Raw genomic sequence first — 14,159 nt, forward strand, 5'->3', positions numbered from 1 at the left:
CCTCACACCATACACAAAAATCAACTCAAAATGGATTAAAGAACTAGACATAAGACCTGAAAACATAAAATACATAGAAGGAAATATAGGCAAAACACTACGGGATTTGCACATCAAAGACATCTTTACAGACACATCACCCAAAGCAGTGATAGTGAAGACAAAGATAAACAGCAGGGACTACATCAAATTAAAGAGCTTCTGCACAGCAAAAGAGACAATAACAAAAACAGAGAAACCCCCCAACTGGGAGAACATTTTTGCACACAACACTAATGATAAAGGACTGATCACAAAAATCTGCAAAGAGCTGATGAGACTCAGCAACAACAAAGAAAATAATCCAGTCCAAAAATGGGCAGAAGAGCTAAAAAGAAACTTCTCTGAAGAGGAAATGCAAATGGCCAACCGGCATATGAAAAAATGTTCAACATCACTTGTAATCAGGGAAATGCAAATCAAAACTACCATGAGATACCATCTTACACCAGTGAGAATGGCACATATTAAAAAAACTAGCAACAACAAATGTTGGCGAGGGTGTGGAGAAAAAGGAACTCTTCTGCACTGCTGGTGGGAGTGCAAACTGGTCCAACCACTATGGAGAGCTGTGTGGAGATTTCTGGACCTACTAAACATAGAGCTTCCATATGATCCAGCAATTCCACTCCTAGGTATTTACCCAAAGGACACAGAAACATCAATTCCAAAGAGCATCTGCACCCCTACGTTTATAGCAGCACTGTTTACAATAGCTAAGCTTTGGAAACAACCCAAATGCCCAAAAATAGATGACTGGATCAAGAAGATGTGGTACATATATACCATGGAATATTACTCAGCATTCAAAAAAGATAAACACATGCAATTTGCAGCAACATGGATGGCGCTGGAAGGGATCATGCTCAGCGAAATAAGCCAAAAAGAAAAAGAAAAATACCGGATGGTCTCACTCATAGCAGGAATCTAGGAAACTTAAATAAGGGACCAGGAAAATGAATATAAGAAAGTGAAAATCAAAATCAACAAAAAACTATGAACCAGAGACACTTTTTGGGGGGTGGAGGTCGGGAGGGGAAGGATTGGGGTCAGAATGGGGCGTTTGCAATTGTATGGGGGAATATAAAAATAAAATTTATTATTTAAAAAAAAAATAAAATAAAATACATAGTCTGAAAGAATCTCAATAGCATCAAATGCTATGAACATAAAATCCAAATAAATTAATATTCAGCATCATGATTAGATTTTGTGCACTCCAATGTACAATTAATCAAAAATAATTTTCCTAATACATAATCTAGCAAAGTCAAGGATCATTGGCCTATTTATATTTCCTTTTTATTATGCCATTGGAATTTTTTCAAGTTATTACTAAGAAGCATAGAAACAATTTGAGGCTGAAGGAAATTTTAAAATAAAGGGGTTTATTGTTGCATTCTTTGCATTGATTGGGTATGCTCCACAAATAGTTATAGGAATAACATCTTCAAAAATAATAAATCTTCCAACATCTAAAGCAAATCCAGGTTCTACAAAATCTTGTTAGTTAATTACAGCTTTGTATTTTAATGTGGTTTTCTACGTAAATACATTTTTAAGACTTGCAAGAGGAATGTATTCTATTAAAAACAGATGTTAAGTTAAAAGTTACTAAGTACCAAGAGTTTATTATGTATCTCTGAAGCAATTCCAAAATGTCTTATTATAAGATATTTGGCATTTCAGACATTATTTTAGATACTTAGTGTAAAAGACAAATATAACTGTCCAAATCAACCAAAACACATTCTTGTCAGCTATGACAGGGAAAATTGTCTCCAATATATAAAACTAGACTTCTACATTCAGTCATTCAATTCACACTATGAAACACATCCATTGATATGACAAAACATTTTTTTAAATCTAAAAATGAAATTTACAATAAATACATAAAAGTGTAAGAAAGATTTACAGGTAAAATATATTCTCCCTTTTCCTTTTCAGGTAAGTTAATATTATAGTGGCATAAAATACCTGTAATATACCACATATATTTTCCCAATGCCCAACCTATTAGGAAGCCCTTCAGTGATAATTATTATAGTATTCATGTAAGAATGTTTAGAGGCATTACATAGTATAGTCTCATACAGGAACATCTGAATGATTGCTTCTTCTCTCACTGCTATTATTAATTTTTACCTTAAAAAAGCCTTTTTAGAGGTTTGTTCAGCAAGCACAATGGAAAGATTGAACAGAATATCAAATGTCTAATTTCTTAACATTTATATCTGCACTAAATGGAGATTCTAATGAATCTTTCCAATACTTGCTCTTATAAGTAGCAAATTTAACTCTATTTTTCTAATCATGTTTCAGAAACTGAAAACCAACAAATATTTAGCTATCATGACTCATTTTTCTCCTCCATTCTTTGGGCAGAGCATTTGAATCTGATGAACAGAACAAAAGAGATTAACTTTTGTTGTATTAAAAAGTCATACAAATGTCAGTCTTGTATTAAAAAAAAACAGATTCTTCTTATTCACTCTTGTTAACTCTTGTGTGCAAATTTACATTTTAGGTTGCATTTTCCTTAACAGATCTTTTAAGCATGATTAGATATCATTTACATAAGGTATGTTTTACAGAGATGGTTCCTTTACTGTCATGGGGTGAATTAAAGTATCATCACTGAACATCTGGTGAGATTTAACCACAGTGGCTGTACATCCCCAACCAGCATTTACACTCCACAAGCAAAAAGTATTTGATTTTACCATTTACAGAAACTTATGTGCATCTAAAGTTCACATCCCTCAAACTTTTACTTAACTGAGCCAATGTCATGTCTAGTAACATGATAATTTATGTAACTGTCAAAATCTGCTAGAATATACAAAAAAACTTTAAAAGTATCCCCACAAAATTTCCTAAGTGTAACTACAGTCATTTAAATATTGAGCATATGTGAAAAGCCATACAAAATCAAATTCTTTTTAAAAGTATTCTGATCTTCATATAAATAATGTATTCATACTCATGTAAAATATTTCATATCCACATTTCATACTTAATTATTAAGAACAGGCCTTGGAGATACAGGGCTAAAGTTTGAACAAAAGTTTTGTCTTTTACTAATCTGGGAAGATTATTTAATTCTTTTACAACTCAGCTTTCTGTATTATCCATTATGGATTGGGTGTCTATTTCATAAGATTACATGTTGTATATAAATTAATCTAAGTACAGTGCTAAAAAACAAAGACTATCACATGGTAGTTAGAAGTTAAAGTACAACATACACCTGTGGTTTCCATGATTATTTCATTGTCGACATGTCGTAATTACTACTGTTGTTACTAGTACTACTGTTCCTACTACTATGTGTTTACTAAACCATATTTGCTTATGACCTCTTTAGACACTGGATAAATGCAAAACTGCTTTTAAAGGCAACTCTTATAATTAAAATCATTCAAATCAAATTCTTTCATTTTCCTGCTCATAAACTTGAAACTTAATCTTTATTTGAACTGAAAGACCCTGAGATTTAGAATCATTACCAACATTAATAACCACTTATTTACCCTGCAATGTAAAGAAGATTAGATTAAATATTTACTAGCTCTAAAGCATACCCTAAAACTAGTCAAGTATGTATGGTATGGATGTTTTAAACATGGGCATCATATAAGATTGCTTTTTCTGTTTTCCTCATTTCTTTGAGAGCTACTGTTGCTGTTGTCAGCAGATTAATATTTAATTCTAATGTATAAGTATCATATTCACTTTGTTAAGGTGATCAATAGAAAACCAAACAAGGAAAAAAATCCTAATAGCGTCTCAGTTTATCTTTTCATGTTGTAATACTTCAAAATAAAGGATAAACTAAGAATTCATCAGAGAACAAATATAAATTCTATGTGTTTTGTTTGAGGTTCTAAATCATTCTAAAAATGATCGAGAAATTTGAGATATTCATCATTACATTAGTCTTCAAACTGAGAATAACATTCCTCCTTCTTAAGCCAAATAACAATGTGCACTGAAAATGTCTCTTCCAAAAGAATAAACAAAGCACAGTCACCTCATTAAATACCAGTGCATTCAATCACTATCTTTCATTAAAGAAAATAAATCACTGAAAAATTATTTGACTATTTTTAATATTTAAAGAAAAGAACTTTTAGTTTCCATTGTATATAAGACTTGCTTGAAATACATTCATAAACAAAGTCCACAGCATTAAAGCCATTAATTTCACTGAAAAATTAATCATGAGGTACCAAAATGTCTGCGTATACAATCAGTACACATTCCCATTAAAAGGAAACTATAGGAAAACATCTTCCTTAGACAAAATTTTAAATGCCTCAAGTAGATGGAATGGATAGATTTTTCTGCCAAATACAGCTAAATTAAATAAAATTAGCTTTCTTCAGCAATGTTTCACTTCACAGCAGATTTTTCCTCTCTCCAGCATACAAGAAAAAAATATTTGTATTCCTATGAAAACAGATCTGAAATGAAAAACTTATAACCAAGATCTAGGCTGAGGACATGCCGAATGAGTTCATCAGGATTCAAGAAGAAGGGTGCTCCAAAAACTCTCAAGTGTCTCCAGCCAAGAGCAAATTACAGCACTGGCAAATTCTCTTTCCACAGTTTATGAAACATCTTAAGGACAGAGTGAGGTGATTGTTGAAATGATGTTCAATACACATGCATGGTTCATATTTAAAATGTCATGCCATATCAACTAGCTGAATTTGAAATTTTGACGATTTAGCTAGAACTGGAGTACTATGTATCAAATAAATTATAAAGTCCTATAATCTTGGGCAGCAAATGAAGCATCTTTTTATCTGAGTTCATGTAACAGAAATAAATGGCGATGGGAGGTGAAGCAGGTATGGTTTTCAGAGAATCTCATTGGTGGAAAAGGACATATCTCTATCAGATGAGTCACATCTGCCTATTTATCAAACAACTATCCTTACTGTCACACTCTCCTTAATGTCTGCACTTTCCATTCATATTCTTGCCCAGACAGCTTTTCCATCTCTGATACATCCATGAGAACAAATATGATGACTCATTTTAAGATCCAGCTAGTGGATCCTGACTATATGTAATATATATATGCAAATATATTACAAAAAAAGGATTATTTTTAATATTAACCTCTACAGAGAAAATGTGATTTTCTATTTATTGTTAAAGTAAACACTGCTACCTTCACTGTGTTGATTATTATGAGATGAATGACTTTTTGGTTTTTAATTATTAATGGGCATAGTTACTGATTTTTATAAAGCCTTCCTTCAGTCAACTGCTCTATTTTTCTAAATAAATATTTACTCAGTGCCTATAATGTTCCAAGTACTGTCCAATTTTTCATAGTCACTGCTCTTACATCATCAGAGCCCAGTTAAAAGACAATATAAGGTTCTGAAACATTCAACTACATATTGTTCGCGTTTGAATCATTCCCAGATTAATAGAAATGCCTGTGAAGCAGCCCACCAACTCAGCTGGTGGATCCTGACTACATTTGGCAGCATCTGCCTGGTGGGAGTTTTTTGCTCTGAAATAAATAGCAATGGAAACAACTCTAGGTAATACATCTGGTTACCTTCCAGGTCAAAAGAAAAAATTCAAGGAATCATCCATGAGTTGCCACTCATCTAGGGAGACTGGAAAAGGATAAACCTAGGGATTTGGGGTCCCATTTCTCTCTTTTACTGTCCATCAAGATTGCACTTCTCAGGATTCTCTTGCCTCCATGTGCTTTTACCGTACCCTGCATCAATAGCAAAACCTTTTATCTGGGTTTCATTATTATGGGGTTTTACTATACTTTCTTGAATAATACCCAAGAGAAATTTATGACAATCTCATTTTCTGATCAAGTGCCTTGGGTATATCATTTAAAAAATGTTCCTTGGAAATGATTTTCTCCAAACGCACATTCTTTTCATGATTCAGGTGTCACAGAATAGGTCGAAGGATCTAACACCAAATGAATATGCAAGAACTAAATATGAGACTTCCTTGCATACACCACGTACAGTGACTGTTTAGTTGGTTTCTAAAAAGCACCCAGTTAAGTTAGAATACAACGAAATACCAAATATATCATTAATTACTAGACTTCCTGCTCACTGCTTTTTCTTTGCCCACTTGTTTTTTTCTTTCCATCCATATATCTTAGATAGATTTCAATCAAGTGAATATTCTAGACAGCTAATTCTGGAAAAAAGCAATTGCTAAAATTTGATTAATATGTACCATGAGGATACACATAAAATAAGACATTAACACGTGGTAGAGATGATTATTTGTTCTACTTAGGGTAGCCTTACTTAAACAAATGTTCTGAAAGTCTAACCTTACTGTATGTTTAAGGACTACGGAGGTTACACAGACTAGAAAACAATTTCAAAGCTTTTTTTTTTTTCCTAATGAAAATTCACACTAAAGCTTTCTCACTGTTGAATTTTAGAAAAAACACAAGTACTCACTTGTTTGGCCTTGGTCTTTGTGATGGTGTCAGAAATGGGTTTCTTCCTTTCTTTTACAGCAGTTTTAGAAAACAATTCCTCAAATTCATGACAATCTATGGATGGCTCTTCAATTTTTTCCCAAATAAGAGAAGTACTGGAGTCTCTCAAGCTAAGCAAAAGACCAATGAAAAAGCCATCAAATAAAACTACAAAATATCATGGTAAGCGTAAGCAGAAAGGAAGAAGGACAGAAAGGCAGAAGAAAGAAAAATGAGAAAATCAGGAAGTATGCATGGAAGGAAGGGAGGGTAAGGCAAAGAAGAGGAGAGGGAAGATAAGGTAAGGAAGAAGAGTCTTTGCTTTAAGACCACCATTTTATTTTAATAACCTGATGAGAAAATTAAAATACCAGCAATATATAATTAAACATTTGCCTATAAATAATAATTTCCAGGAATTCTCAGCTATCAAGTCAACGTGTAAAAAACATTTTAAAAAAACCCTCCTATTATGACCTATAAAGAGGCAGGAATTGTTTGCTATCTCATAATCCAAATTCGGCTTATCTATGTGTATTATTCATGGGTCAAAATAGAAAATCATTCTATGATCCAAGATGGCATCCTGCATCTCCCTATTGCTGCTATCACCCCATTATCATATGAATTCTTAGTGACTACACATTCATACAATCACTAAAAAGGATAAACCTGGTTTAAAAATGGCAAAAGGATAACAAAACAACTTTACAAAACATATCTGAAAGAGTCTGGGGTACAGTTTGAAATGATGCATCAGCATATGTGGCAACTACAAGGAGAATGAGTTAGAAGTATTCAAAAATGGAGATTTCTTCCCCCAATATGACTCAGGGAAGAGAAAATTAATATCAGAAATGAAAATGATAGTGGCTTATTTATAAATGCATGCCATAGTACACACGCACGCACACACACACACAAATCAAAGAATCAAAATATTGAAGAAGTACAGTGACATTCGTAAATGTGTGTTTATTTCACCTACCAGAAAATTCCACAGCCAACTATCCCAGCATTATCTCAGGTGCCAGGGAATGTAGGCTCCAGAATATGTATGGATAAGTAATATGCCATCAATATACCTGATGGGAAGTATTCTTTTACAAATATTACTTCTATGATTTTCTGACATCATACACATTGCCAATCATCTAGAGGCACTGCCATAAAATTTTCAAAACTAAATTATTTTACACATTTGGTTTAGATGTTTGTTGCATAGCCCATTTCTGAAGAGAAAAACTACTGCAAAATAAATGGGATAGTAAAACAAGACTGCCTTCAAAAGGATGCAAAAAATATGTGTTCTCAAGAATCAGTTTGTCTAAGAATTTGATTTACATTATAAGCTTTTTGTCAGAAATGGAAATTTAAATAGTCAGCAAAAAGAGTAGATTTTCATATAGAAAATAGTTTGGCTACAAATGTCTCTGCTTATCTGTCCTGACTCATTTTCTTGAAAGCACATAAGTGTAGTTTCCATTTATTTAAGCAAGTAGCAGTAAGGTCTGTAACTGGGCAACAGGGCATATATGTTAGAAATATATCCTTCCATCTTTAAAAGATCATTCAATAACTATGTGGATCCAAATATGTACATCTTATATACACAGACATATATAAGTATATATAAATTTGTATATATGTCATTTATATATATTTATATGTGTGTGTATGTGTGTGAATGTGTGTTTGATTTGTTTTATGTCCTTCATACCTCTGGAGAAAAACCTATAATTTTAAATAACAGAATACTTACTTCACTAAATATTGTAAAAAAAAAAAAAAAAAAAAAAAAACTAAAGACCAGCTTTAGAATACTACTTTAAAAATACATTAAAGTTTTAAAGTAAAATGTTTCCTTAATATCAACATATTGTAAAGGTAAGCTGTCATTCATGTTACCTTTTACTATGTAGTTGAATTCTTGTCCAATAGAGAGGCTTCATTGGGCGGCAAGGCTCTATAGGCTGCTTCCTACTCCCTTTGTCCTGGTTCATCCCTAATCCAAACAAGCCAGTTGGCAAGGGAGGAGGAAGAAATCCACACACTTGTGTTGGTAAAGTGCTGCTGCTCACTTGTGGGGAGAGTGAAGAACCTGATCCAGGAAGCAGAGGGGGTGGTGGTGGTGGAGGAATATCTCTTCCTGGAGGGAGAGGAGGAGCTGGAGCAGGTGGAATCCCCATACCTGACAAAGGAGGAACTGCAGGAATCCCCACTCCAGGCAGAGGTGGAGGAGGGGGTATCCCCCCTCCAGGCAGAGGTGGGGGAGGAGGTATCCCCACTCCAGGCAGAGGTGGGGGAGGGGGTATCCCCATTCCAGGCAGAGGTGGAGGAGGGGGTATCCCCATTCCAGGCAGAGGTGGGGGAGGGGGTATCCCTTCTCCAGGCAGAGGTGGGGGAGGAGGTATCCCCACTCCAGGCAGAGGTGGGAGAGGAGGTATCCCCACTCCAGGCAGAGGTGGGGGAGGAGGTATCCCCACTCCTGGCAGAGGTGGGGGAGGGGGTATCCCCACTCCTGGCAGAGGTGGAGGAGGGGGTATCCCCATTCCTGGCAGAGGTGGGGGAGGAGGTATTTCCATTCCAGGAAGTGGGGGGGGAGGAGGAGGTATTCCTACTCCAGAAAGAGGCCTGGGAGGAGGTATTCCCTCACCTGGCAGAGGGGGAGGAGGAGGTATTCCCTTACTAGACAAAGGTGGGAGAGGGGATGACAGCATTTCTGTACCAGGCAGAGGAGGAGGAGGAGGAGGAGGAGGGGGGGGGATTGCTGTACTGGGCAGAGCAGGCCCTGTGGTGCCAGAGAGAGGGGGATATGGAGATGCTGCCACGCTCACACCAGGCATGGAGCTGGAGGACTCTGTGCAAGACATAGGAAGAGGTGGTGGGGGTGGGATGCTATGGCTGCATTCAAAGGAAGAGAACATAGTATGTTCATGGCTGGTTTCAAACTCAGTATGAAGAGAAAGATGGGAAGGCTGTGATCCAACCTGTCCTTGACTATCCACCTGAGGAAGGGATAGAGGTGATGGAAGCTGTGCTTGTGCTTCAAGTTGTACTGATATACGCCTTGGAGATACAATCAAAGAAATCTCTGAACAGAATTTTGTCTGAGGTCCAGAAAGTGAGGTCGGCACAACCGCGTATGCACTTTCATCCCCAGGTGGACATGGGGGACATTCTGGCAGAGCATTCACAGAAGGCAGTGTTGATGTCCTGTCCTCTTCTGTTGGGGATGTCTGGATTGATTTTGCCTGTAAAATCCTTTGATGCTGTACATCCTTTTCTCCTAACCTGAATGCTTCAAGACAGGTATCTTCTGAGGGTGCCATTCCATTCTGAATCCCATGATGGCCACTAGTCACCTCCATATCCACAACAGGGTAGTGCTTTTCTAGTTCAGCTATTTTGGTCCTCAGATCCTCAATGGTCTGTTCCAGCTGTTGAATTACAGTTGCCTGTCCCTCAGACTTCATGTCAAAAACTTCCTGAGATAAAACAAAGATAAGATATAGTTAAATACAAAATAAGAAAAACTCCAAATAATAAGAAAAAAGGACTTAACAAAAATAAGCAAAATGTATTTGTTGTAATACTTCCAGAAAGATCCCTCCACAGAAATGTTTCCATGTGTCTTGGCTTTTCTACTCTTGGATTTAAAAGTGATTGACACACCTTACCATAAAGTTCTAAGGTTCATGTTTCTAATATTTGAGTGATATTATTGAAGACAAGCCATTGAAAATATCAGATAATTATGATTGACAACCCAGTCCTTTTCCAGAATAACCTGTCTTCCCTACCTTGTAATATTTGCTATTAGAATATTCCCTAAAGACATTTGAAATTCTGGGTTTTAAAGGTAATCATGACCTTTTAATGATAGTCACTGAAGTAGTTTCCAGTGATGTTTGTGAAATGTCTTTGACAGTCATATGGATTTGTGCACATGCATCACCCTCACATCACCCTCATATATCCCAAGACATACAATCAGACAGGAATCCTTTAAGAAAAAAAAAATACTTTGGGTAAAAATGGGGAAAAGTCTTATGGGACTTTTGAGTAACAGATGAGTAAAAAGAAAAGCTAAAGAGAAATGGATTGAAAAAGGGAAGAGAAAAAAATGAATAACTGAAGGTAGTATAGATTATTTTCATCTTTTCAGCATGCTCTTGAAGGTAATCTTGAAGAATTAATAAGCATTTTTGAGTTATCCTAATACATGACTAGAATTCTAACTTTCCCGTCAACAATGATCATTTAAAAATATTTGTTGATAAATGGCATGTAAGAAGTAGATTCTGAAAATCTTCTAAAATTCAATTCTTAAATGTTATTTATTGTAAAGGTAAGCTCTTTTTCATCATAGATTTAAGTATATTTCAATGCTACATAAATTTAAAGGCAATAAGGATAGGAAAGAGAAGATTATGTGAAGAGGAGTGGAAGGAGAAGAAAATGGTCTTCTAATGCACAATAATTGCAAAATAATAATTACCACATCTATTCTCTATAGATTTTGTCCTCCTTTTTACAAGCCAGTAAATTCAATACACCACACAAAACCATTGAGGACACAGGTTATAATAATACTGAGTGTAAAGACTGCAAGGGAAATGAGTAAATCAGGCCATTTTTTGCCTTCCACACAACAGACTGCCCATACCTTGAAATGCTGTTTTCCACCATTCAAACATCTAGCAAACAATAGATGGGCCTTCTATTTGCAACAATGTATCAGTTGTGTGGCTATGGGCACTTAACAGTGTAAAGGGGAGTAGGCAGGGGAGTTACTGTCCTGCCTCTCTCAGAGTTGCAGTCTCTCTATTGTTCTTTCTGCCTGCCTTTGTATATGGTCCCCTGTCTAAGCATTAAAGGACTGCAAAATACACCAAAGTTTCCAAATCCTCTGATTGTCTGCAAAGCCCTGAATAACCTAAGTGATCCTGACAAAAAGGAACAGTGACATCACACCCCCAGACTTCAAAGTATACAAGCGATAGTAATCAAAACCTCATTGTACTGGAATAAAACCAGACACAGAGCCTGATGAAATAGAATTGTACACCCAGAAATAAAACATATTTATAATGGGAAGAGTGTGGTCTTCACAATTTTGTATAGAATCTGTATATGGGTACATAGTTGCAAATTCAGGAAAGACAACAAATCTATTTTAGTCAATACATTAAGTAATATTCTTTATATAATATTAATTTTGGGGATTATTTGTATTTATAAAATATTGTTTCAAACCCCTAAATCTCATAAGTGGTACAGTCTATAATCAACTTTGAACAAGCAATACAAATAAGTCAACTAAAAATCTATTCCTGTAAAATCTTATATGTGGATGCTAGTGGGTCTTATAAGTTGTTTAAATACCTGCATGTCACAAAATAATACTTGCCACTAAAAAATAGAAAGTTCACCAAAATCACTTTAACAAATACCTGTCCCATTCACAGGAAAAAAAAAAAAGCTGCAACATTAAGGTTACAACAATCAAAAAGGAAGGAAGCCAAGATACACTTAAGTAAAGCTGTTGCTGAAAGGTTAATTTGTTCATTTTTGAAACTTTACTATGTTTATTTTGTAAGCAAGATAGTTTCAGAACCTAGCCTATAAAATATATTTATTGGCAAATTAACACTGTATCAATTTATTTTGTAAATTTTAAGGAAATATTTAATTTATATTCTTACATACTCAGATATCCAAGTCCTGTTAAATTCTAAGACATCACCAGCAAAATAGGACATGACTAGACATCTGTAAAATCTGAATCATATTCTTTACAGAAGTATAAATGTTCTCTGTTTTTCATTTTCTAAATTCTAAAATATTATAAGATTTTTGGTTCAAACCAATGACATTTCAAATTTACAAAAACTAACATGCTATGCTGAAATCTACAAGAGTAAAAATCCATATTTTAAGTAGATAAGATTATGCATAAAAATGAAGTACAATCACTTTCAAGTTTGAAAGGGTATTTCAGGATAGAAGAAAATGTCAGAATGTATGATAAATGGCATACAATTTAATTAGGGCTTCTTAAAATATAACATAGAAAAGAAAACTTCAGAGTTAAAGTGGTATCTCTGGAATCCTTACAACGAAAAACTGATGAATTACTGAAATTATAATTTTCTGAACTGAATAGGACATGACAAGTATCTTCTAATCTCTTAAGTACATAGATGAGAAATGTGAGATGGAGGGAAGAGGAAGAATTAGAAGTCATGATTGACTGTGTTACTTTCAACATCTCTTAATCAGAGTAGTTCATAACTTGATTGAGAATGGGAAGACTAAAATCATCATTAGTGAATAATCGCAATGGAAGTAATGAACAACACATGTGGAAAAGGAGTCAGAAATTATGGAAATAAACAGAAAGGAGAATCTGCCTCTTGGTTCCCTCATAACTTCCTAATTTCCTCATTAGTTATGTGTGGCATGGTGTCAGACCATATTCAAAAGCAATATATTGCTGAATGGTATTAAAGAGTGCAAGTAAGAAAAGCACTCTTTTACTACAGTTTCTCTTTCATTAATGATACAGCCCAGTATTTCACTTCCTAATCAACTTCCTCTATTCTATTCTCCAAAGTCATTAAAATTTCATAAAGAAAAAATGGGGGGGGGGGAATTTAGCAGATTAGGAATGTTACCCAGGAATGCTGTTGCTTGTCCAAAAGGAATGTTCCTTTTTGATCCTGCCACTCTACTAGAATTGCTTTCCCACCAATCCTAAATATTTTCCTATTGCCAAATATTATACTGGTCTTTATAAAGAATCTGAGACGATCAATCATGCCTTCCTTCTTACTCACTTCACTTCTATAAATTAATAATCTCCCCATTTCTTTTTCTCTAGTGCTTCCTTTAGAATTGGGGGTGGGAGGCATATGGTGGCAAATCTGTAGTAACTCCAAGATTGCCCTTTGCCTTCTGTCTTCTGCATATATACCAGAAGAGTTCATTAATTTTTACATTTTCAACCTCTCATCTCCATACTAACTACATGCAAGTATTTTTTCCCTCATCAAAGTTTTGCTTCATACATGCTTAGCTATCATTAATGTTTGGTTACCCTCACCTTATCCTTCCAATAAATATCACTTTCCTTCCTTGCAATTTACCTAAGTGTGGTGACATCTTTGAATCTTTTTTTCTAATTCTGTTGTTCTTAAACTTGATGTGCACAAGAGGGATTGTTGCAAAATAGGTTTCTGGACCACACCACCATAATTTCCAATTCAGTAGATCTGAAGCAGGACCTGAGAATTCCCATTTCTAAGCAGTTTCCAAGTGATGCTGAGGCTGCTGCTCCAGACACCACATTTTGAGAATCAGCCTAATTTCTAGCCTAAATATGGTACAAAATATATTATCTCAACATTTTACTGTTTCTTTTCCTTTATCCCATTAGCACCTCAGTTGAGGCTCTTCTTACCTCATAATGAGGACATTTTGATAATTTAGCAGCTGGTTCACCTACCTGGTTCTATTCTCCCTCGACATAGTAATACCACATTCTCTTACTTGGCATTTGCTCATCATTTACTTTCATGCTAAAAAACTCATGATTCTTATGCTGAACATAAAACATTTTAAA

The 14,159-nt window shown here is 35.0% G+C and overlaps 1 protein-coding gene across 2 annotated transcripts in view; it reads right to left on the reverse strand.

The window, feature by feature from the left end:
- Window positions 1-14,159, reverse strand: part of FMN2 (formin 2) — a gene marked incomplete at both ends in the record, with an annotated part of 335,919 nt that overhangs the window by 204,131 nt on the left and 117,629 nt on the right. Inside the window, 2 exons of one of the 2 annotated variants that reach the window (XM_084253322.1) lie at window positions 6,513-6,657; window positions 8,441-10,020. The exons of the other annotated variant lie outside the window; for it this stretch is intronic. Coding sequence (XP_084109448.1) covers window positions 6,513-6,657; window positions 8,441-10,020 — 1,725 coding nt within the window. The remainder of the gene's footprint in view (window positions 1-6,512; window positions 6,658-8,440; window positions 10,021-14,159) is intronic. 2 annotated transcript variants of the gene reach the window in all.

Source organism: Talpa europaea, assembly GCF_964194135.1.
Source record: "Talpa europaea genome assembly, chromosome: 14".
Lineage (NCBI taxonomy): Eukaryota > Metazoa > Chordata > Mammalia > Eulipotyphla > Talpidae > Talpa > Talpa europaea.